The 23,568-nt window shown below is 37.5% G+C and overlaps 1 protein-coding gene and 1 non-coding gene across 5 annotated transcripts in view; one reads left to right on the forward strand and one right to left on the reverse strand.

Moving 5' to 3' along the window:
• Positions 1-1,887: 1,887 nt before the first annotated feature.
• Positions 1,888-1,992, forward strand: LOC138806449 (U6 spliceosomal RNA). Its single transcript, XR_011365890.1, has one exon. It is a non-coding gene; the product is annotated as a U6 spliceosomal RNA (small nuclear RNA).
• A 2,472-nt stretch (positions 1,993-4,464) lies between these two features.
• Positions 4,465-23,568, reverse strand: part of Rb1cc1 (RB1 inducible coiled-coil 1) — an 81,404-nt gene continuing 62,300 nt past the window's right edge. For 2 of the 4 annotated variants that reach the window (XM_069990707.1, XM_069990710.1), the window contains 9 exons: positions 21,366-21,531; positions 19,456-19,564; positions 19,123-19,363; positions 18,722-18,776; positions 15,483-15,530; positions 10,612-10,670; positions 8,994-9,130; positions 7,195-7,265; positions 4,465-5,431 (listed from right to left, as the gene is read on the reverse strand). In XM_069990707.1, coding sequence (XP_069846808.1) covers positions 5,354-5,431; positions 7,195-7,265; positions 8,994-9,130; positions 10,612-10,670; positions 15,483-15,530; positions 18,722-18,776; positions 19,123-19,363; positions 19,456-19,564; positions 21,366-21,531 — 964 coding nt within the window. In that variant the 3' untranslated portion in view covers positions 4,465-5,353. The remainder of the gene's footprint in view (positions 5,432-7,194; positions 7,266-8,993; positions 9,131-10,611; positions 10,671-15,482; positions 15,531-18,721; positions 18,777-19,122; positions 19,364-19,455; positions 19,565-21,365; positions 21,532-23,568) is intronic. The other 2 variants (XM_069990709.1, XM_069990708.1) reach the window with 2 other exon arrangements.

Here is a 23,568-nt window from a genome sequence, read left to right on the forward strand (position 1 = left end):
AAAAAAAATAGCATGGAAGAAAGATAGCCTCTTCAGTAAATGGTGCTGGCAAAATTGGTTAATCACCTGTAGAAAACTAAAGCTAGATCCTAATATATCACCCTGCACCAGAATCCACTCTGAATGGATCAAAGACCTCAGAGTCAAAGCAGATACTCTGAAAACATTACAGGATGGAATAGGAGAAACCCTAAGGTTCCTTGGCACAGGCTGAACTTTTCTTAATAAAGACCCAGAAACACAACAAATCAAAGAAAGGTTGGACAAATGGGATTGCATGAAGCCACAGAGCTTCTGGATGGCAAAGGACATAACTAGCAAGATCAATAGAAAGCCCATGGATTGGGAGATCTTCACTAGCCATACAACAGATAAGGATCTCATATCTAAAATATACCTGGAACTCAAAAAATTAAATCCCCCAACAACAAATCCTCAAACAACTGCCCAATAAATAAGTGGGCTAAAGACTTAAAAGAGAAACTTCTCTGAAAAGGAAAGAAGGCTGGCCAATAGACACGTGAAGAAATGCTCAATCTCCCTAGCCATAAAAAAAAGCAAATCAAAACAACATTGAAATACCACCTCAACCCCAGTTAGAATGGCTAAAATCAAGAACTCTAATAACAACACTTGCTGGAGGGGAGATGGACAGAAAGGAACCCTACTGTATTGTTGGTGGGAGTGTAAAATTGTTAAACCACTTTGGAAAGTAGTATGGAGTTTCCTCAAAAGTCTCCACATAGAGCTCCCCTATTACCCAGCAATCCCACTTTTGGGCATTTACCCGAATGATCACAAACAAGACCATACGAAAGCTACCAGCACAACTATGTTTATTGCAGCATTATTTACTATAGCTAAGATATGGAACCAACTTAGATGCCCCTCAGTAGATGAATGGATCGAGAAAATGTGGCATATATACACACAATGGGATTCTATGCCTCCATCAGAAAGAATGACATCGCCTCATTTGTTAAGAAATGGAAAGACTTGGAAAACATTGTATTAAGCAAGCCAGGCCCAAAGAAACATAGGTTCCCTGGTTTCCCTTATTTGCAGTAACTAGTGTATATCTGAGACAAGTAGTAAAGGTTAAAAGCTATGTACATATGACCAGATAAGACAATGATACGTGAAATGAAGCCCATAGGGACACAAGTGTTTTTCTTTCTTGCTATTGTTTCTAAGTATTTATAATGTACCATTGTCATGTTTTTGTTGCTTTGTATGTTCCTCACCCAGGGTATAACCCCTGTTTTCATTGTATTTAATGTTGGTGACCTGTATCTTGTATATACAATTCTCTAATTTGGGGAGGGGAAGTGAAAAAAGAAAATGTGTAAATAGGGATAAAGGTTAACCCATTGTAAAGAGATGTACAAGACATTATGTTGAAAACAAACTTTACAATTTAGGCTGGGGTGGGGATGGAAGGTGGGAGGGAATGTAGTTGTGGAAGTGGGAGGGAAGGGATGGTAGAGGAAAAACAAAGGAGGAGGCAACAATGCTTGATAGGAAACATACTCATTACCTTGCTCATGTCACTGTAACTCCCCCATACAGTATTTTTACAATAAAAAAAGTATTTTAAAATGAGCTGGAGATGTAGCTCAACAGCACAGTATCTGCCTAGCAAGCTATAGGACCTAAATTCAGAATCCCAATACTGAAAAAATAAAGAGTATTTATACCTATAGCTATATAATTTAGCTTACTACATAAAAATGGCTAAAACAATTACTTTTTGATGGTAAACTATGAAATAGGACATGGATTCTGTAAGTTACTTTTGAAAGACTTACACCTGATATTTTTAATAAAAATGTTTATGATTTTTGCATTAACTTTAGTGTATGAAATCTTTGCCTATGAAACCAATGTGTGCTTGCTTTAGCAACACATATACTAAAATTGGAATGAAAGAGAAGGTTAGCATGGCCTCTGCACAAGGATGACAAATTTGTGAAATGTTCTATACACTTTTTTGGTATCCTGTGTTTTGTATATATGATTATCTGGCTTAGAGAAGAATGAAATAAAAGACAATGGGTAAACCAATGCATCAACAATATAAGGCACTATGTTGGAAATGACCTTTACAATATGGGGGGAGAGGGGAGTGGGAGAAAATGGAGGGGGTATCAATGTTCCACAAGAAATGTACTCATTACCTTACTTATGTAACTGTGACCACTCTGTACATCACTCTTACAATAAAATTTAAAAAAAATCAATTGTATAAACCATGTCTGCTTAAAGCTCACTTGGAATGAAATGTAATTTAAATTTCCTATTAAACAGCTAACTTTGGCCAGTGGGCTCATGCCTGTAATCCTTGCTATTCAGGAAGGAGGCTGAGACCTGTTCGAAGCCAGCCTGGGCAGGAAAGTCCATGAGACTATCTCTAATAAACTACCCCCTTAAGAGCCACTGTGGCTCAAAGTGGTAGAGCACTAGGATTGAGCACAAAGAGATTCAGGAACAGTGCCTGGGTCCAAGGCCCATGACAGGCAAGCAAACAAACAAAAAAGAAACAAAACTACCTCTTTCCTCACCTCTTTTTTGAGACAAGTAGACAAGGTCTCCCAGGCTCACTTTAACTTCTCTAGTTGGCCCATTTCAGCCTTTTGTGTGCTGGGATAACAGATGTGTACAATGGTGCTTAGCTTCCTATAAAGCTACATTTCTGGAACCTCTTCTAGCTGACATGCTGAATGCTTATTTGTACATGCCAGACATTATTTCAAACCACTTAAAATTTGAGATCTCAGGGGCTGGGAAGGTGGCTCAGTGGTAGAGTGCCTTGCATGCTGAGGCCCTGGGTTCGATTCCTCAGCACCACATAAGCAGGGGGAAAAAAAGCTGGAAGTGGCATTGTGGCTCAAGTGGTAGAGCACTAGCCTTGAGCTGAAGAGCTGAGGGGCAGCGCCCAGGCCCAGCGGTTCAGGCCCCACGACCAGACCCAAAAAAAATTTTTTTTGAGATCTCAAACAACAACAAAAACAAAAAACAACCCAAGAACCCAAAAACCTGTAATCTTGGCTGGGAATGTGGCTTAGTGGTAGAATGCTTGCCTAGCATGAAAAAAACCCTGCGTTCAATTTCTCAGTACCACATAAACAGAAAAACCCGAAAGTGGCCTGTGTATCAAAAGCAGCAAAAGCAGCTCAGTTTCGCCGGGCGTGGCTCACGCCTGTAATCCTAGCTACTCAGGAGGCTGAGATCTGAGGATTGCGGTTCAAAGCCAGCCCCGGCAGGAAAGACCGTGAGACTCCTATCTCCAATAAACCACCAGAAAACCAGAAGTGGTGCTGTAGCTCAAGTGGTAGAGGGCTCGCCTTGAGCTGAAGAGCTGAGGGACAGCGCCCAGGCCCAGAGTTCAAGCCCCACGACCGACAAAAAAAAAAAAAAAAAAGCAGCTCAGTTTCAGTTACCAGGCCTTAGTTCAAGCCCCAGGACTGGCCAAAAAAACAAAAAACAAAACAAAAAAACAACAAAAAATTGTAATTCTCAGATTGTGTAAAAATAACCCCACTGAGGATGTCCTACCTACAATATTATGTTGTGTTACGAGACAATATAAAATTCATCTAAAGTTAGGACATTAACTATAAGCCAGGCATTTTGGTACCAAAACTTACAGTGAATTTCTTTACTGAAAGTTACAAACCCAAGTGATAGGAATTTAGATTTCCATATGACATTTCCTATTCTTTCAGACTAATAAAAATCACTTCAGCTATTTTGTTTGCTTATGAAAAATACAGGTGACCATTGGCATGATAAGATAAATATAAAGCAACGATGTCCATTATTAAAGATCATTAAGTTGTTAATGAGATGGTGGACTTGATAACACATACTATCACACTCAATGATTCCACAAACACAATGATCACATATAATGTGAACCCACCAATTAAGACAGTCTGCTTAACAGAGCCATTTAAACCCAGGCAAATCTACTTAACAAAACCACAATATTCAAAATCATTCATTTTCTATACTGGTATTCTTTGCATAAAGATGTCATGGAAGGATTCATTAGAAACATATGAAATCATTTATTCCTTTATTCATTAATCAAACTCAGTAATCTATACACTATGGTGTTTATTCCATTTTTATAGTATTAGATATACATATTTAAAAAAATATTCAACTTATTTATGAAGAAATTAAATATTTTTTGAAAAATCATTGTTACTGTTCTCCAGCAACAAATCTGAAACAACTCTTATATGACCTCACTTAAATACCCTTGCTCAATGACAAATTCTCTAAAGGCCTATTTTACATAACGCTATTCTACATAACACTGTTTTACTCCATTACATAGAATATAAACAACATTTTTGTAATAAACATGGTTCTCTGATATGATACAGAACAATTTTTTCACACTTCGCAGCAATCACTCAAATATATTAAAAATGTATCCTTTAAAAGGCACACACATTTACAGGTTCAAATCTTTATTGTTTTTAAAATTGTACAGGTCTTTTACAATACAATATTTTGTTATTTAAATGGTTAATGTACAGTGAGTATCTTTTTCTGAAACTCAACCATGAATTGAGATTTCACCAGTATGATTATTCTAAATAGAGTCATAAAGATGTGGAAAAGGTTTGAGTCTTGCATGTGAAAACATCAGTGCACAGACTCTTCCCTATAGAACCCAGGTGGCCTATTTGTTCAAAGTGCTTTTGAAGATTGCTGATCATTTATGGCTGATCTTAAATTCAGTCAGTCAAAAAATTATAGGTGTTTTTTCCCTTCATAACATCAAAAGGGCATTTAAAGAAATGAAAGAATTTGCTTTAGCAATCTATTGAGGCAAACTTAAATTATGATTATCGGCATGCAGTAACACTCCTTTAACTATTTTTGAAGAATTTATACATTTAATAAAGAACGTATTGAAGAGTGCAAGTATTCTGATACTGATTTTCACAAAAGGACAAATGCTGGTAATAGGTAACATTTACATCTAAACTTCAAGCTAATGAATATTTAACAGGCAATGAATATGGCTAACCATGAGCCACAATGCACAGGGTCTGCCCTTTGAGAAAATGAAATAATTTGGTCCGCATTTCTAGAGTTATCTGGGTAAAAGTAAAACAAAACAAACCAAAAAAAAAACCAAAGCCATTTTAATTCAGCCAAGGGTTTTGATGAATTTATTGTTCCTAATAATAGCCAGTTAAAAAGTAAGTGTTGTACACCAATGAAGTATACTATGTTGATTTCATATAAAAAGATGGACTGTTTTTGAAGTGATTCATGAGCACTGGAGGACAAATCAGAAAATGAAATAAAATGTAGTAACTTCTTCCAGATGCTATACTTTCTTATTCCATGACACAGCTTTCACTCTGTAAAATTTTGTCCCTAAAGGAACTTTAAATCTGTTTTGTGCCTAAGAGGGAGAGAAAAAAGGGAAAGAGTTGAAAGATCAAACCAAAGTAAGTTCTCATCTACCACAAACTACTAAAGAATTGGGGGATGGGAGGGAAAAAGTGAGTCTACATAAGACATACTTCTATTTTTTTGGGGGGTGGGGGGTCCAGTCGTAGGGCCTGAACCACTGGGCCTGGGCGCTCTACCACTTGAGCCACAGTGCCACTTCCGGCTTTTTTCTTTTTGCTTATGTGGTGCTGAGGAATCGAACCCAGGGCCTCAGGCATGCAAGGCAAGTGCTCTACCACTGAGCCATCTTCCCAGCCCCAAGACATACTTCTAATTAAATAAGATTATACTGAGTTATTAACACTGGTAGAAGTCAGTTTGTATCTACTTGTAAAGAGTATACTAAAGTGAGCCATCTATCACTGAATTAAGAAACTGAAAAGCATTCAGTTTAAGTTCTATTAGTGTTTTATAACCTTGAGGCCCAAAATTAGTCAGGAAGGAAAAAGTTTCACCAATTTTATAGCGTGGATAATGCTAACATTATAATCTGATCCATTTTTTTTTTTTTTGGGTCCAGTCGTGGGGCCTGAACTCTGGGCTTGGGCACTGTCCCTCAGCTCTTCAGCTCAAGGCTAGCTCTACCACTTGAGCGACAGCGCCACTTCAGGCTTTTTTTTCTTTTTGCTTATGTGGTGCTAAGAATCGAACCCAGGGCCTCATGCATGCAAGGCAAGTGTTCTACCACTGAGCCGCCTTCCCAGCCCAATCTGATCCACTTTTAAGCCACCAAATACCATGCACCATTTTATTTCATTTTATTTCAATAAACGTGAAATATAAAAATAAGTGAATATCGGGGCTGGGAAGGTGGCTCAGTGGTAGACCGCTTGCCTTGCATGCTCAAGGCCCTGGGTTCGATTCCTCAGCACCACATAAGCAAAAAGAAAAAAGCCGGAAGTGGCGCTGTGGCTCAAGTGGTAGAGCGCTAGCCTTGAGCTGAAGAGCTGAGGGACAGTGCCCAGGCCCAGAGTTCAGGCCCCATGACCGGACCCAAAAAAAAAGTAAATATCAATCCTATGTTTAAATATAATTCACTGCTGCTTCTAGTTATGGAGGGATGTTTTCTGCACACTAGTAACATTAGTAATTAGTAATAGCCATGAAAGAAAAATATTACAGTAACTTTTTTTTTTTTTTGCCAGTCCTGGGGCTCAAACTCAGGGTCTGGGCACTGTCCCTGAGCTTCTTTTTGCTCAAGGCTAGCACTCTACCACTTGAGCCATAGCTCCACTTCTGGATTTTTCTGTGTATGTGGTACTGAGGAATCCAACCCAGGGCTTCATGCATGCTAGGAAGCACTCTACCACTAAGCTATATTCACAGCTCTCTTTGAATTCCTTTTGATGAGACTCCCTTGAGAATGTTCTTTTTCCTCTTGCCCTTCCTCATCACTACTGAGGATCCCACTTTTGATTTTAGATATATATGGCCCCAGCTTCTGCTTATGTGGTGCTGAGGAATTGAACCCAGGGCCTCATGCATGTGAGGCAAGCACTCTACCACTGAGCCACCTTCCCAGCCCTACGGTAACTTTTTTTATAGGTTGACAGACTGCTGCTTATGTACCTTTACAATCTAAAGGCAAATAATATGAACGTATATAAAACTGGTGGTTTAAACTTTTTTACTTCAAAGTCAAACTCAAGTGGGCTAAAGTGACCTGACAATTTCTATAATTTGTAGGCTTAAATTACAGGGTATAATTTTTACCTTTTTAGCTTGACAATATTCCTTTTCCATTACTTTTCCAAGTACCCAAGGTCTTCTAGATGTACCTGAAGCTATGAAATCAAATTGTTAGTTTCCTTTGTAATTACTCAGGAAAACAGAACTGTCAGATTTAAAACATTCAAAGGTTCGATAAAAGCTTATTAATTTATGTAAGAAAACTGAATTCAGGTTGTTTTTGAACAAATATGTACATATGATTTTTTACTCATTTACTAAGTATGCATATATCAGGAAATTCTAGGTTAACTCAACAATGCCACCTACTGGAAGAACTTTCACATTTCTAAAAGTAGCAAAGCACTTCAGGATAGGCAGCTCATACCTGCAAGCCACAGTGCCTGTCATGGACGTGTGAACAGTTAAGTAATAAATAAACAAGTAATAATTGTTAAAAATCAAATTTAGTGTAGAAGGAGAGTTCTTGTATAAGGAAGATTAAAATGAGTTATCAGCTTAAGAAAACTAAACTAAGAGATAAATATGTACTGTCTTTAGTTTCTTTCAAACAGCTATGTGAATTTATCTGTAAAATGTGACATATCTAGAGAATGCAAATAGGGAAAACGTTAATAAGTAAAATCGTGGTTAACTATTAATTTTAACTTGGTATATTTCTTTCCACAACCATTTGCAAATAAAAAGTTTGAAGAACTGGGCAGTAGAGTAGTGCTATACAGTAAGTAGAGCATTTGTATGCATTGCCTAGCTAGTATGTGCCAGTGGTCCTGAATTCCATCCCAACACCACACACTGAGATACACAAATTTAAATAAGCCAGGTGGGTAGAAACGAGTGGAAAAGGGGGAGAAATCAAGTTCCTTGACCTAATTTATTTTTTTAGGAAATTAAGTTATAAATGTATATTCTCATTTTTCCTAGTTACCTAAGACTATTGTACCACAAACACGATTAACAATTCACTACCAAAGGCCTTAATAGAGCACTCATGACACAAGTCCAATCCAAGACAGAAACACTGGATAATGAGACAGAAAAAACAGCTTTGGGGGGCTGGGAAGATGGCTCAGTGGTAGAGCACTTGCCTTGCATGCATGAGGCCCCGGTTCAGTTCCCCATTCCCCAGCACCACATAAGAAAAAAAGCTGGAAGTGGCGCTATAGCTCAAGTGGTAGAGCGCTAACTTTGAGCTGAAGAGCTGAGGGACAGTGCCCAGGCCCAGAGTTCAGGCCTCACGACCGGACCCCCCCCCCCAAAAAAAAGACAGCTTTGGGGTGGGGGTGGGGTGTAATTTCTTCATAAACAAATGAATATAAGCTTAAATAAGATGAGCATTCTGGCAATATAACTTTAATTATTAATACATGGGATGTTTGGCTGCTATAATAGTCCGGCCAAGTGATCCATTACATATATCAACACAGTTAATTTTGAATTGTCAATAAAATTCAAGAAAACCTGCATGGGGATTTTATTTTTTTTGGGGGGGGGGGACCAGTCGTGGGACCTGAACTCTGGGCCTGGGTGCTGTCCCTCACCTCTTCAGCTCAAGGCTAGCGCTCTTCCACTTGAGCCACAGCGCCACTTCCAGCTTTTTTCTGTTTGCTTATGTGGTGCTGAGGAATTGAACCCAGGGCCTTGAGCATGCAAGGCAAGCGCTCTACCACTGAGCCACCTTCGCAGCCCCTGCACGTGGATTTTATTTTTAAAAAATAGTTTAAGAAGAGCTCCCATCTAATGGCTTGATTTTTATGTAATGGTGAAGGAGAATATAGTTCCTCCAATTATGTTAATATTTTAGTCCTGGATTTGACACTTACCTCCCTCACCTGGTTTGAGATCGAGAGCGGGCAGAGACTCTGAATGCAGAAAATACAAAGTAGGGCTAACAGTAAACAAAACATAATTGTCGTGGCGCTCGTCTAGGATAATGAGCACCAAATCTCCCACCTGAAAACTAAGAAAAGGAAAGCAATGTTACTGACGTACAGTTACTATCATCACCCTGTCCGGAAACACATACACCCAACTAGCCCTCTGTTTCTTTGGACTTTGTGTCCACTGGATTCAACTGAACATGGATCAATACCATGTGTACTGAGTATGTGTGGACTTTTCTTATCCTTATCCTATAAATAGTTTGACAAAATTACAACATATTTATATTTTATATTATAGGCAATCTACAGATAATTGAATTGTATTCAGGAGGATGTGAGTATGTGATATACAAACAATATGTGACATTAAGGGATGAGTATATATGGATTTTGCTATTTGCATGCAGTACTGGAACCAATTTCCAAGGATACCCCAAGGGATAACTGTACTCCAAAAAGCTTTACAATATTATGGTAATATTTGACCTGACATATACATATTGGTCTTTTTATCTTCTGCCCAACTCCAATTCATCATATGCATGTCTTCAAAACATAAAGACAGGTTTCACTGTATACTGTAGGCCGGCCTGAAACTATCAATGTATAATTAATTAATTAATTTAGTACCAGTTCTGAGGCTCAAATTCAAGGCCTGGGTATTGTCCCTGAGCTTTTTTTACTCAAGGCTAGTGCTCTACCACTTGAATCACAACTCCACATCTAGTTTTTTATGGGAGGGGTGGGAGGAGGTGCTTATTTGGAGGTAAGAGTCTCACAAACTTTCCTACCCAGGCTGGCTTCCTGCAGATCTCAGTCTCTGGAGTACCTAGGTTCAAAAGCATGAGCCACTAGTGCCTGGCTTGCTTAGATGAGTGTAGAAAAAGAACAAATAAACAAAAAAAAACCCACGCACTCATTATATTTCAACCTTTCTCAGAAAGATTTTTTTCTTTTTGCCAGATTCTCAGCCTCCTGAGTAGCTAGTATTGTATAAGTGTGAGCCATCAGCCTGGCTCCACATTTCTTATCCTTAAGGATGATCATTTAATTCATCCCCTCGGATAAATCGTCAGCTAGTGGTCTTTTATTCATTAATTGATTATTCTACAAATACTTGTTGCCACAACCATGCTGCAAGTACTGTTTTGGCTAAACACCTATAGCTAAACCACAAAGGTGGGAATGAGGCTCTTTGAGGCAATGATTTTATGGCTCATTTCTCTGTAATCTTCAGAAGATCATAAATGAATTACCCAATGATTTGACATGTGGTTGGAAAAGACAAGATACAATACTGTTCTTTCAAATCACCCAGAGAAGATAAAACTTTAAAACAAAGAGATCTTAAAAACATTTGTAAAAATGATAAAGCTAAAACAAGGATTTGGAAGGTAAGCTGAACCGTTCCATGATAGCAATTTAGAATAACCGTGGTTTCCAATATATTTTTTATTACCACTAAGTACAAAGTACTCAGCTGCCTGAACAATTTCTGAGACTAAAAACACATTTTCTGGAACTATTCAAGTATCCAAGGAATAAAAGAGATACTTACTCTCTAATAGCTATCTTTTCAGAATGCCTTGAAGATACTGAAGACATGCTCTGAGACATCTAGGACAAAAAAAGAACACTGTGTGAACCTTATACATAAACAACATTATGTGCACTTTGTACAATCACTTCTTCAATGTCACACATCCAAGTCTCTGTTCCAAACTAACAAAAGTCCACACTACTGTATTATATATGTTCACTAGCATAATTATTTTAACAACTAGTTAGGGTAAAGAAATTTATGTACCTTTTTTGTAGAATTTCTTTGGATTAAAACCTGATGTTATAATCACATTTACGTTATCCAAAAAAAAAAAAAAAAAAAAAAGATAAATAGCCAGGCAACAGTGGCTCACTGGGTAACATCTGTAATCCAAGCTACTCAAGAGGCTAGAGCTGAGAACTGTGGTTTAAAACCAGCAGGGCAGTGAAGTCTGTGAGACTCTTTTCTCCAATAAACTACTCAGAAAAAGCCAAAAGTGGCACTGTGGCTCAAGTGGTAAAGGTAGCCTTGAGTACAAAGATGCTCAGGGAGACAGATAGCCTTTTCAGTAAATGGTGCTGGCAAAATGGTGCTGTAGAAAACTAACACTAGATCCTAATATATCACCCTGCACCAGAATCCACTCCAAATGGATCAAAGACCTTGTTTTCAGACACCCTGAAAACATTACAGGATGGAATAGGAGAAACCCTAGGGCTCCTTGGCACAGTCCCAAATTTTCTTAATAGAGACTCAGAAACACAACAGATCAAAGAAAGGTTGGACAAGCTTCTGCATGGCAAAGGACATAGCTAGCAAAATCTATAGAAAGCCCACGGATTGGGAGGTCTTCACTAGCAATATAACAGATAAGGGTCTCATATCTAAAATATACTTGGGATTCAAAAAATTAAATTCCCCAACAACAAATCCTCAAACAAACAACTGCCCGATAAGTAAGTGGGCTAAAGACTTACAGAAAAACTTTTCTGAAGAGGAAATAAGAATGGCTAATAGACACATGAAGAAATGTTCAACTTCTCTAGCCATAAAAAAAAATGCAAATCAAACCAACATTGAGATTCTACCTCACCCCAGTTAGAATGGCTATAATCAAGAACTCTAATAATAACAGATGCTGGAGGGGATGTGGACAGAAGGGAACCCTACTGCATTGTTGGTGGGAGTGTAAACTTGTTCAACCACTTTGGAAAGTAGTATGGAGATTCCTCAAAAGACTTTATAGAGCTCCCCTATGACCCAGCAATCACACTTTTGGGCATTTACCCAAATGATCACAAATAAGACCACACTAAAGCTACCAGCACACCTATGTTTACTGCAGCATTATTTACTATAGCTAAGGTATAGAACCAACCCAGATGCCCCTCAGTAGATGAATGGATCAAGAAAATGTGCTATACATATACAATGAAATTCTATGCCTCCATCAGGAAGAATAACACTGCTCTATTCGTTAAAAACAGAAGGACGAAAAAAATATTAAGTAAGCCAGGCCCAAGGAAACAAGTTCCACGGCTTTCCTTATTTGCTGTAACTAGTATATGTCTGGGACAAGTAGAAAAGCTCAAAAGCTATGTACACATGACCACATAAGATGATGTTAAGTGAAATGAAGCCCAAGGTAGGGACACAAGTGTTTTTTTTTTCTTGCTTGCTATTGTTTCTTTTTTTTCTTTTCATTTTATTTTATTTATTTTATTTGTGAACATACTGTACAGAGGGGTTACAATTACATGAGCAGTATAATGCATACATTTCTTATCAAGCATTGCAGCCTCCTCCTTTGTTTACTCTTCACATCCCTTCCCAGCCTCCCCACACCAAGGTTGTAAAGCTCGTTTTTCGACCTGACAACTTGTACTTCTCATTGTTGCAACAGGTCCACCTGTATCCTTAAGTGACTTGTTTTTCCCCATCTCCTCCACAAGTTATACTGAAATCAAATATAGTGAAAGCAGGGGTTATACTGTGGGGGAGGGTCTTGCTATTGTTTCTAACATATCTAAAATGTTCCATGTGATTTTTTGTTGCTTTGTATGTTCCTCCCCCAGGGTAAAACCCCTATTTTCACTGTATTTGATGTCAGTATAATTTAGGGAGGGGAAGTGAAAAAACAAAATGTTTAAATAGGGATACAGGTTGACCCATTGTAAGAATGAGATGTACAAGACACTATGTTGAAAAACGAACTTTACAATTTAGGTGGGGGGGGGGGGCAAAAAAGGGGGGAGGGAGTGTAGTTGTGGAGGTGGGAGGTAAGGGATGGTAGGGGAAAAATAAAGGAGGGGACAACAATGCTTGATAGGAAATGTACTCATTACCTTGCTCATGTAACTGTAACCCTTCTGTACAGAGTTTTCACAACAAAAAACATTAAAAAAGAAAAGATGATGGGGCTGGGAAGGTGGCTCAGTGGTAGAGCGCTTGCCTTGCATGCATGAGGCCCTGGGTTCGATTCCTAGCACCACGTAAGCAAAAAGAAAAAAGCCGGAAGTGGTGCTGTGGCTCAAGTGGTAGAGCGCTAGCCTTGAGCTGAAGAGCTGAGGGACAGCGCCCAGGCCCAGAGTTCAGGCCCCACGACCGGACCCAAAAAAAAAAGAAAAGATGCTCAGGGATAATGCCCAGGCCATGAGCTCAAGTTCCAGGACTGGCAGAAAAAAAAAAAAAAAGACAAAAAAATGGTTTCTTTTAGGAACACTAAAAATCAAATATCTTAATATACTTAAAAATATCTTCATGGACCTTAAGCCAGGCATGGTAACACACATCAGAAATCCTACCTACTTGTGAGGCAGACATTGGAATGATGACTGTGAGGTTGCTCAAAGGCAAAAACTTAGCAAGACTCTATCTCATCAAATAAGCAAGGCATGACCTTGAGAGTCTGTAATTCCAGTTGTGTAGGAGGCATAAATAGGAAGAAAATGGTCTCAGGCAAAAAGTAATAGTCTGTTTTAAAAAATGATCTAAGTCAAAAAGGAGATTGAGAATGACTTCTCTCATCTTAAAGGAACTTTCTTTGATGCCTCAGTTTATTAAAACATCAACATAAGCATTCGTTGTGTTGTCAGTCCTAGAGCTTGAACTCAGGGCCTGGGAATTATTGCTGAGCTTTCTTTTGCTCAAGGCTAGCACTCTACACTTGAGCCACAGCACCATTTCTGCTTTTTCTGTGTATGTGGTACTGAGTAATGGAACCCAGGGCTTCATGCATGCTACACAAGCACTCTACCACTAAGCCACATTCCCAGCCCTAACCATTCTTTCTTGATGACCAACAGAATAGTATTAAGGTTTTCAATCTACCTGTTACATCTTTCTCTGACACCTCGAGTGAGTTCATTCATAGGGCCATAATAGGTAGCAAGAATAACCACCTTACCTAAGCAAAGTTGACCTAACACAGACCTGCACAAACTAAGGACTTCTCTGTGTTTATACATCTGATTTTGTTCCTTTTCTCTTTTTTATGGGGAGGAAGAGGTTTGAGACATGTCTATGTAGTCCAAGCAGGCCTTGAATTCATGGTTATCTTACCTCGCCTGAGGGACAGTATTATAGCCATGCTGTTATAAATATGCTTTCCAAAGACCATTGGAGTCACAATGATAGACATAAAAATAATAAAAAATTGTCTCAGCGATGCAAAATTTACTTCTGCAGATATGGGTACCATCAGCCAAAAAATCTGGCAAACACAGAACAGGAAGGCTGCTCCCCAATTTAACCTTAATGCAGCAGACCTTATCCCTCTGTTCAGATTTATAAGCTCAGGTTCTCATTCTGCTCATGATTGGCTTGTTTGAATAAAATATTGACATAAAGTGACTGAAATAAAATTAACAGTACGCCACAAATCTCAAAATAAACTGAACTATTTTAGCTTTTTCTGGAATAATAGGTATGTCTTTATTCCATCTTGAAAAGAAACCAATTTAAGACAAAACCTTACATTTAAAATTTCCTTCCTGGTGGTTGGGAATGTGGCTCAGAGATAAGAGTGCTTGCCTTGCATGCATGAAGCCTGGGTTCGATTCCTCAGCACCACATAAGCACAAAAAGCTGGAAGTGGTGTTGTGGCTCAGGTTGTAGAGTTGTAGAGCACTAGCCTTGAGCTGAAGAGCTGAGAAACAGTGCCCAGGCCGAGATCAGGCCCCATGACGGACCAAAAAAAAAAAAAAAAAAGAGTATATTCAAGGCTGCTAGGAATGAGGCTTAGTGTTAGAGTACTTGCTTAGCATACATGAAGTCCTGGATTCAATTCCTCAGTACCACATACACAGTAAAAGCCAGAAGTGGTGCTGTGGCTCAAGTGGCAGAGTGCCAGCCTTGAGCAAAAGCAGCTGCTCAGGGACATTGTCCAGGCCCTGAATTCAAGCCCCAGGACTCACAAAAAATAAAAAGTATATTCAATCCAAATCAGAAGACCACAAAGGGTCTTTTTCTTTCAGACATCACTTAAGGAGAAGACCAGACTTATAAGATTTATGAGAGGATATGATATATTGAATATGTACACCTTTAAGTGAACATGTGTCTTCAAACAGCTTATGAAGGGTAACTCTAATTTGAACTTAGTTTGATTTTGATTTAAATTCAACACTAAGATTGCAAACCCTAATTATGGACTCCCAAGGCAGTTTTCTTAAGAATCAAACATTATATAAGCATGAATCTAAAGTCACACGTGACAACTCTGACATAACTTCACTTTTGAGAATCAATACCAGTAAGTGAACAATATGGCTTAACAAGCAACACTAGAATTACATAGCACACATCCTTCAGATGGTAGATTTCTGTAATGAAATAAAATGTAAATAATTATAAAATGTTAACTACTGCCCAAAAAAACAACTTACCAGTCTTTGGTTTAACCGCTTATTTTCTTCTTCTTTCAACTGTAATGTCTATAGGTAGAAAAAAAAAAAAAAAGAGACCTGTAGTTTATCCTTGTACCTACACAAATAAATCTAAACAGAATAACTGTTCATCAACATAATGTACAGTTCTGAAATGAAATGTTAATGAGATTATTTTTTACTTGCTTCCAAGTGCTTTAGCTATTACTTTCATGAAAATGAGAACAATTTTAGATATATTTATCTAAGTTAATGGTTGTTACATTTTACTATGCACTGCCTGTTAAATTTGTAAATAAGCATTAAATATGTGAGATCTATCCCAATTGACTTACCTAGTAGATCTCATGTAAAAGAAGGAATGTACATTTACAAAACATGTCACAGGTGATTCTGAGGGAATAATCACTTAACTTTTTAATAACCAAAGAACAGTTGCCATACTTGTAGAATTTTGACTTTGGAATTTTTTTTCAAGGCATGTGTACCGTCCCTGAGTTTTTGTGCTCAAGGGTAGTGTGCTTAATCACTTGAGCCACAGCACCCTGTACAGCATTTTTGGTGATTAATTGGAGACAAGAGTCTCACAGGCTTCCTGTGTAAGCAAGCTTTGAAATAGGATCTCCAGCTCTCAACCTCCTGAGTAGCTAGGATTGATTATAAGTGTGAGCTACTGGAACCTAACTTGACTTTGGATTTTTAAATCATAAGCTTTTAAAGCACAAAGATGCTGCTGAAATCTCAGTAGGCTAAGAGATGAAACTGGTTATTGAGGAGCTAGCGAATTCAATGGCTTTAGCCATGCTAGGCAAGTGCTCTACCACTGAACTTTATGACTAGCCCTTGAAACTGGATACTAAATAAAGATTTGCCAAATGTATACAACTTTGTACCAACTGGAAGGAGGCTCATTACTACAAAATTTTTCTCCACTCATTTCAATATTCTTTTTTAAAAATTTTATTTTTATTGTAAAGATGATGTACAGAGGGGTTATAGTCAAACGAGGTAATGAAAACATTTGTTTTTGAACAGTATTACCCCTCCCTCCTTTTCTCCCATTATCCCTCCCCTACAAGTTGTAAAGCTCATTTACAACATACTGTCTAGTAAGTATTGCTGTTGATTGGTTCACCCTTTATCCCCACTGTTCCTGTGATTTCCCTTCCCTAAATCAGATAAAACTAATATACTTATATACAAGACCAAGGGTACCAAAATCAGAAAGTGACTATGGGGAATAAACCAAGAGGAGAAAAAATTAAAAACAAAGGAAATAACTGTAAGCAGTACACTTTAAAAAAAAAAAGAGAAACGGAGCTGGGAAGGTGGCTCAGTGGTAGAGTGCTTGCCTTGCATGCATGAGGCCCTGGGTTCGATTCCTCAGCACTTATCACATAAGAAGAAAAAGAAAAAAGCCAGAAGTGGCACTGTGGCTCAAGTGGTAGCCAGTGCTAGCCTTGAGCTGAAGAGCTGAGGGACAGCACCCAGGCCCAGAGTTCAGGCCCCACGACTGGACCCCCCCCCCAAAAAAAAGAGAAAGTTTCTATATCGTGGTAATTATTTCCACTAGCATAATTTTAAATGGTCATATGTATATAGCTATTGAATATTGTGAACCTCTGCTAGGACTATTCTAGGCATACACTAATGAGAAATGAGGAAAACATGGTGCCTATGTTTCTTTGGATATGGCTTACTTCACTAAATATGATGTTTTCCAGGTCTTTGAATTTCCTTATGAATGGGGCAATGCCATTCTTTCTGAAGGAAGCATAGATTTCCTGTGTGTGTGTGTGTATACATATATGTGTGTGTGTGTGTGTGTGTGTGTGTGTGTGTGTGTATATATATATATATATGTATATACACACACATATAGAGAGAGAGAGAGTAAGAGCGAGAGCGACCGAGTGTACTTTCTTGATCCATTCATCTACTGAGGGGCATCTGGGTCAATTCCATATCTTAGCTATAGTAAATAATGCTGCAATGAACATAGTTGTGCTGGTAGCTATTGTGTGGACTTATCTGTGATCATTTGGGTAAATATGCATAGATTTCTGGGACATAGGGGAGCTCTATGTTTAGTCTTTTGAGGAATCTCCATACTGCTTTTCATAGTGGTTGAACAACTTTACATTCCCACAGTGTTCTATTACTCTTTATCACAATCATATCTCGTTTCTTTTTCAGCTTGTCTTATATTTTTGCTCACTTCTAACATATAATTTGTTTTTAAAATAAACATGCAGGGGCTGGGAATGTGGCTCAGTGGTAGAGTGCTTGCCTTGCATGCCTGAGGCCCTGGGTTCGATTCCTCAGCACCACATAAACAAAAAAGCCAGAAGCGACTATGGCTCAAGTGGTAGAGCGCTAGCCTTGAGCTGAAGAGCTGAGGGACAGCGCCCAGGCCCAGACTTAGGTCCCACTACCGGACCCCCCCCCAAAAAAAATTTTTTTTAAATTAAAAGGAACAAAACCTCTACGAAAATGTGTAAAAATTATTAATTTTTCTGAACTGTCATTAAATAAAACCATTATTTCATAAAAATTTATTCATTTTCTACTTTATGAGTGTACATCAGGGGCTTTTAACACAGGGCCTCACTCTATCTTAATTTTTTCACTCAAGCCTGACATTTTAACAGTTGAGCCACACTCTCCACTTCCTTATCCATTATGCACTGGTTAATTGAATAGTAGAGTCTTGAAATTTTCTGGGTCCCTTTGAACCTTGATCTGTCTCACCCTCCAGAATAGATAAGATTACAGGTGTTAGCTACCAAAGTCTAACAAACAAAACGTTTTCTCTTATTTAGATGCCAATCATTGGAAAGTTATGAGAAGCCTAATACTACTGCCAGCTGTTAAAGTCATAAGAACTAAACTCAAAACATTATAAAAATAAATTTACCAAAAAAAAAGATGTAACTCGGGCTGGAAGGTGGCTCAGTGGTAGAGCGCTTACCTTTAGGCCCTGGGTTCGATTCCTCAGCACCACATAAGCAAAAAAAGAAAAAAGCCGGAAGTGGTACTGTGGCTCAAGTGGTAGAGCGCTAGCCTTGAGCTGAAGAGCTGAGGGACAGCGCCCAGGCCCAGAGTTCAGGCCCCATGACCGGACCCCAAAAAAACAAAAGATGTAACTCACAATGCAAAAAGTCTATTATATATTACCAGAATAAGGCTCATTTAAATACTTTCCCAAAGTGAAAATATTAAGAAGAGAATGTACTTACCCGTTCTAAGAGCATTATTCTCTGCTTTTCTTCAGATAGCATATGGAGATTTTCTCTAAAAGAAAATTATTTTTATTAAAGTTTCAGTCTTTTTAAATTCTAAAATATATGCAAATTATATATAGATACATATCTATATCCTTTTTGAGGGTGGGAGTCAGTTGTGAGCTTTATAAAACCTTTTGGTTTTTAATTGCTTTTCTCCTTTATAGTATTTTGCTCTAACTGCCTCTTTTATATGTAGAATATAGTAGGATGTCCCTTTCTTCCCAAGGTTCTGTTTTGATTGAATGATACACTATATATAAGCTCTCGATAATCAGTCATGTAAGGAGCATCTCCTTTCTTGAGAATTCTTTAACTTGTAGAACTGTTCTGGTGGTCTAAACATAGATACTTACTGCACAGACATCATGCTTGTCTCCATTGCTGAATCCACTCTTCCTTCCTCTGCTGTTTCCATGGCTTGTCTTTCTGTTTCACCTGGGAGTTCAGGTGCACAAGCTCCATAAAGCTCTGGGGCAGTAGTTATATGTGGAAGAGGGATAAAACTGCTACTACGTAACTTACTGACTTCTTCTTCAAGCTTCTTCTTTTCCTCAAGCAACCGAGCTCTATCTTCAGAAAGAGACTCTATCAAATCTAAAGGACACCACATTGAAATAGACATTATTACTGAAAAGTGTTTTTACATTCATAAAAGGGATTAAAAACCTTATCAAAATAGTACTGACCTTTATCTCTCTCTTGTTGCTGCATTGTACTTTTCAATTTATCACTAAGATCATTGATTATATTTTCTTTCCTCATTTTCTCCCTTGTTAAAACAGTGTTGAAATTGGTCTGAAACAAAGAATAACTAAATTATCTGAATACAACTAACAGCTAATTCTAAGAATAAACTTACACTTCTGTGGTACATTTCTGCATGGAGAAACAGTGTGATTCAAAATATTATACACTCAAAAAAGGTTGTATTTTCTTGATTTTGATTTACTATCTTAAAAACAAATACTACTTCCAGATTATCAACCATATATTATCAAAGAAAAAACATTAGCAAATGATTTTGAAATTTCCGGGAAACTACAGCAATAAACAATCCAAACACAATTGTTACACACTTGTTCTTTTCCTGCCTCTAAAAACTTTTGTCCTTAAGCCTGGATTACTACAATAACAGGAATTAACTCTGTTCTATTTCTAGACACTATATTTCTATTAGTTACAGGTTTACTCTCCGACTTACATACTTTCTTCCTATAAAGCTCATATATCTAATTCCCAGCAGAGATATCATTAGATTCAGAGATATCAATCAGAAATTTTAACTACACAAAGCTGCTTTCATAGAGACTGAATTATTAAAAATGTCACTGAATCTTCTTGAAGCATAATAATCAACGAATGGTGAAATGATCAAAATGGTCACTTGAACATGATTTCTTTCTATCTGCCTAGCGTTTCTTTTCTTTTTGGATACTGTTATTATGGCTTGAACTTAAGATCTGGGCACTGTCCCTTAGCTTTTTCACTCTAGGCTGGTGGTCTACAACAGTTCTACTTCTGGGTTCTTGGTGGTTAATTGGAGATGTTTCATGGCTTTCTTGAAGGCTGGCATCAAATCTCCATCCTCAGTCTCCTGAGTAGTTAGGATCACAGGTGTAAGCCACTTGTGCCAGGCTTCTGGCTGTTTGAATCCCAAGAGTTCACTGATTCTTGTACCAATTAATAACAGAAATAATGCTAGCAGCAACAGGATAGTTTAAGAATAAAATAATTGCTTTTACATAAAAGTTTTAATTCATTAAATGTTAAGTATACTTTAGCTAATAGGCATACAGAAAGAACCTTCAAAAGAGAGCTATAATTTATAACCTGCTTTGTACTAAATTGTTTCTGTATTATTTATACAGAAAAAATTAAAGTATTTGTCAAGGCACTCTTTTTTTTTTGCCAGTCCTGGAATTGAAATAAGGGTCTGGACACTGCTCCTGAGCTTCTTTTGTTCAAGGCTAGCATTCTACCAGGTGAGCCACAGTGCCACTTTCAGCTACTTCTGTTTATGTGGTACTGAGGAATTGAACACAAGGCTTCATGCATGCTAGGCAAGCATTCTACCACTGAGCAACATTTCTAGCCCCATCAAGGCACATTTTTAATCATTTGGTTCTTTTCATGATGTTTGCTGTTTATATAATGAGATGAATTTTTTGACATGCTTATCACAATTGATAAGTATATTAGAAAGACTAGGTTGTTTCTAGTAATTTCATTATATAACTATTAACAGAGGTTTTAAAACTACAAAGACCTTAATTAGATAGCTATCAGTTTAAAACTCGGTGTTAGTCTGGCTCATTTTGGAAATTAAAAACTATTATTTGTGCTTACAAAAGAGCACACACAGAGAAAGCAAGAAAAAGAGATTAATTAATGTAGAATAAATCATGTAATGAATTGTCATTTCTTCATTAACTGACAAATCTTGCTCAAGAGTTACTGTACTTGGTTAACACTTTTGTGGCTGTCATTTTTTAATACATAACTATTATGAATACATATTAACAGAATCAGGGAAATCAAGAAATCTTCAGCAGATTTCATTTGTATTAACCTTTCTCAAGCAAGGATAGGGTCATACCTGTTGCTCAGCAATCAAAGATGTTCGAACATTTTGCATTTCTTCATTCTTCCTTTTTTCTTGCTCTTCAAGTTGTTCTAGAAACTTAGCTTTTTCTTCCTGAAGTTTTTCTTGAAGCTCGGCAACTAAACTTGAAGAATCTTCTCTGGTGGATTCAATGGTAGGACTTAAAACCAGAATATCATATTAAATTTAATAATTACAGAAGCAATTACAAATGCACCAAGTATTACATTTAGGCTATTTGTCTTTCATTAACCTAATATAGTGAGAAAGCTGTTTGTACTTGAACCCTTTTGCCTTTTATCACTTAAGGAAAAGTTTAGTAACAATGATATACTGGTTGACTGTATCAGGTAAACTTACCACAAGATGCTACTTTTACTGATATGTATAACAATCAGTACACCTCTCCATCAGCTTTAAATTTCAGTTTTGCTATCCCTATAAGCAGTTTACATGACTGGTAAAAAAACAAAAATATCCAAAGATTTCTTATGCTAAAAGGTCTTAATTTTCATAAAATAGATTTCGGCTAATTTTGCCAGGTAATAAATATGAAGCTAAAAAGGAACTTAACACTTCAAATTATAAAAATTTACATATTTCTAAACTAGTATTCCTTGTCAAAAACTTGTCTCATTTCTTTTTTTTTTTCTTTTTTTCTTTTTTTTTCTAGTCGAGGAGCTTGAACTCTGGGCCTGGGCACTGTACTGAGCTCTTCAGCTCAAGGCTAGCACTCTACCACTTGAGCCATAGCACCACTTCCAGCTTTTTCTGTGTATGTGGTGCTGAGGAATTGAACCCAGGGCCTCATGCATGCAAGGCAAGCACTCTACCACTGAGCCACCTTCCCAGCCCATGACTCATTTCTTAAAGATTGCTCACCTGCATTAAATATGAGAAGACAAGAGAAGAACAAATAAAAATGAAGAAACACCAAGCAATGCTTATTTTTACTTTTTGTACACACTAATTATTAATCTTATTTACTTTCAATCTTTAGCTAATTCTAAAAATAAATCTATGCATGAAAAGTTTGAAAAGTGAATAAATCCCTTTAAAAGTATTAAAACACACTGCCAAAAGAGGCTGTAGTGTGGCTAAATTTTTTCAGTCTACCTTCATTACCAAGTAGCTTATATTTTTAATATGCATTTACTTGATTTTTAAATACTTTGTTTTTAGAATCAGTATGCACTTCAATGTTAAGTTAAAATGTTTGCCCTTCTCCTATGTAATTGCCTAATTACATGACAAGGATGTATAATACTAACAAGTGATAATCATTCATTAGTCAAATTTCTAAAATTACAGACAAAAATCTACTAAGTTCACCAGGTGCCAGTGGCTCACTACTGTAATCCTAGCTACTTGGGAAGCTGAGATCTGAGGATCACAGTTCCAAGTCAGCCTGGACAAGAAAGCACAGGAAACACTTATTTCCAATTAACCATCAAAAAGTCCAAAACAGAGCTGTGGCTCAAGCCCTAGAGTACTTGTTTTGAGCAATAAAGCTTATGGACAGCAAATGGGCCCTGAGTGTAAGCCCCAGGACTCGTACAAAAACAAAAAAGCAACAATAAACAAAACAAACTCCTAATTAAAGCATGATGATGAGACAAATCTTCCTTGAAGGAGATAAACAGCTTTTAAGAGCCAAGTCTGAGATTTTTTCTTAATTACAGGATGGGTGGGAGTCAGACTCCCTCTTCTGTAACAAAATTAATCTAAAAGTTAAGGCAAATTGTTTTCCAAATTTCCTGTGTAGTGTTGGGAGAGAGGGAATGTATAAGTGAAACACAACAGTAGGTATAAAAATCTGACAGAGTGGGCTGGGAATGTGGCTTAGTGGTAGAGTGATTGTCTAGCAGGCATGAAGCCCTGGGTTTGATTCCTCAGTACCACATACACAGAAAAAGCTGGAAGTGGCACTGTGACTTAAGTGGTAGAGTGCTAGCCTTGAGCACAGAGAGGCTCAAGGACAAAGCCCAAGACCTGAATTCAAGCCCCAGGACCAGCCAAAATAATAAATAAATAAATAAATAAATAAATAAATAAATAAATAAATAAATAAATAAATAAATAAATCTTACAGGCTGCAGAAATGAAAGTGTTAACAAAAAAGAGACTTAACAAAGGGCATACTATTATCATTGAAACTTGCAGGGTAAAACTAGATAGTCAAGGATTAAACAATCAA

This window comes from Dipodomys merriami, unplaced genomic scaffold (assembly GCF_024711535.1).
Source record: "Dipodomys merriami isolate MVZ:Mamm:240054 unplaced genomic scaffold, mDipMer1.0.p SCAF_4, whole genome shotgun sequence".
Classification (NCBI taxonomy): Eukaryota; Metazoa; Chordata; class Mammalia; order Rodentia; family Heteromyidae; genus Dipodomys; species Dipodomys merriami.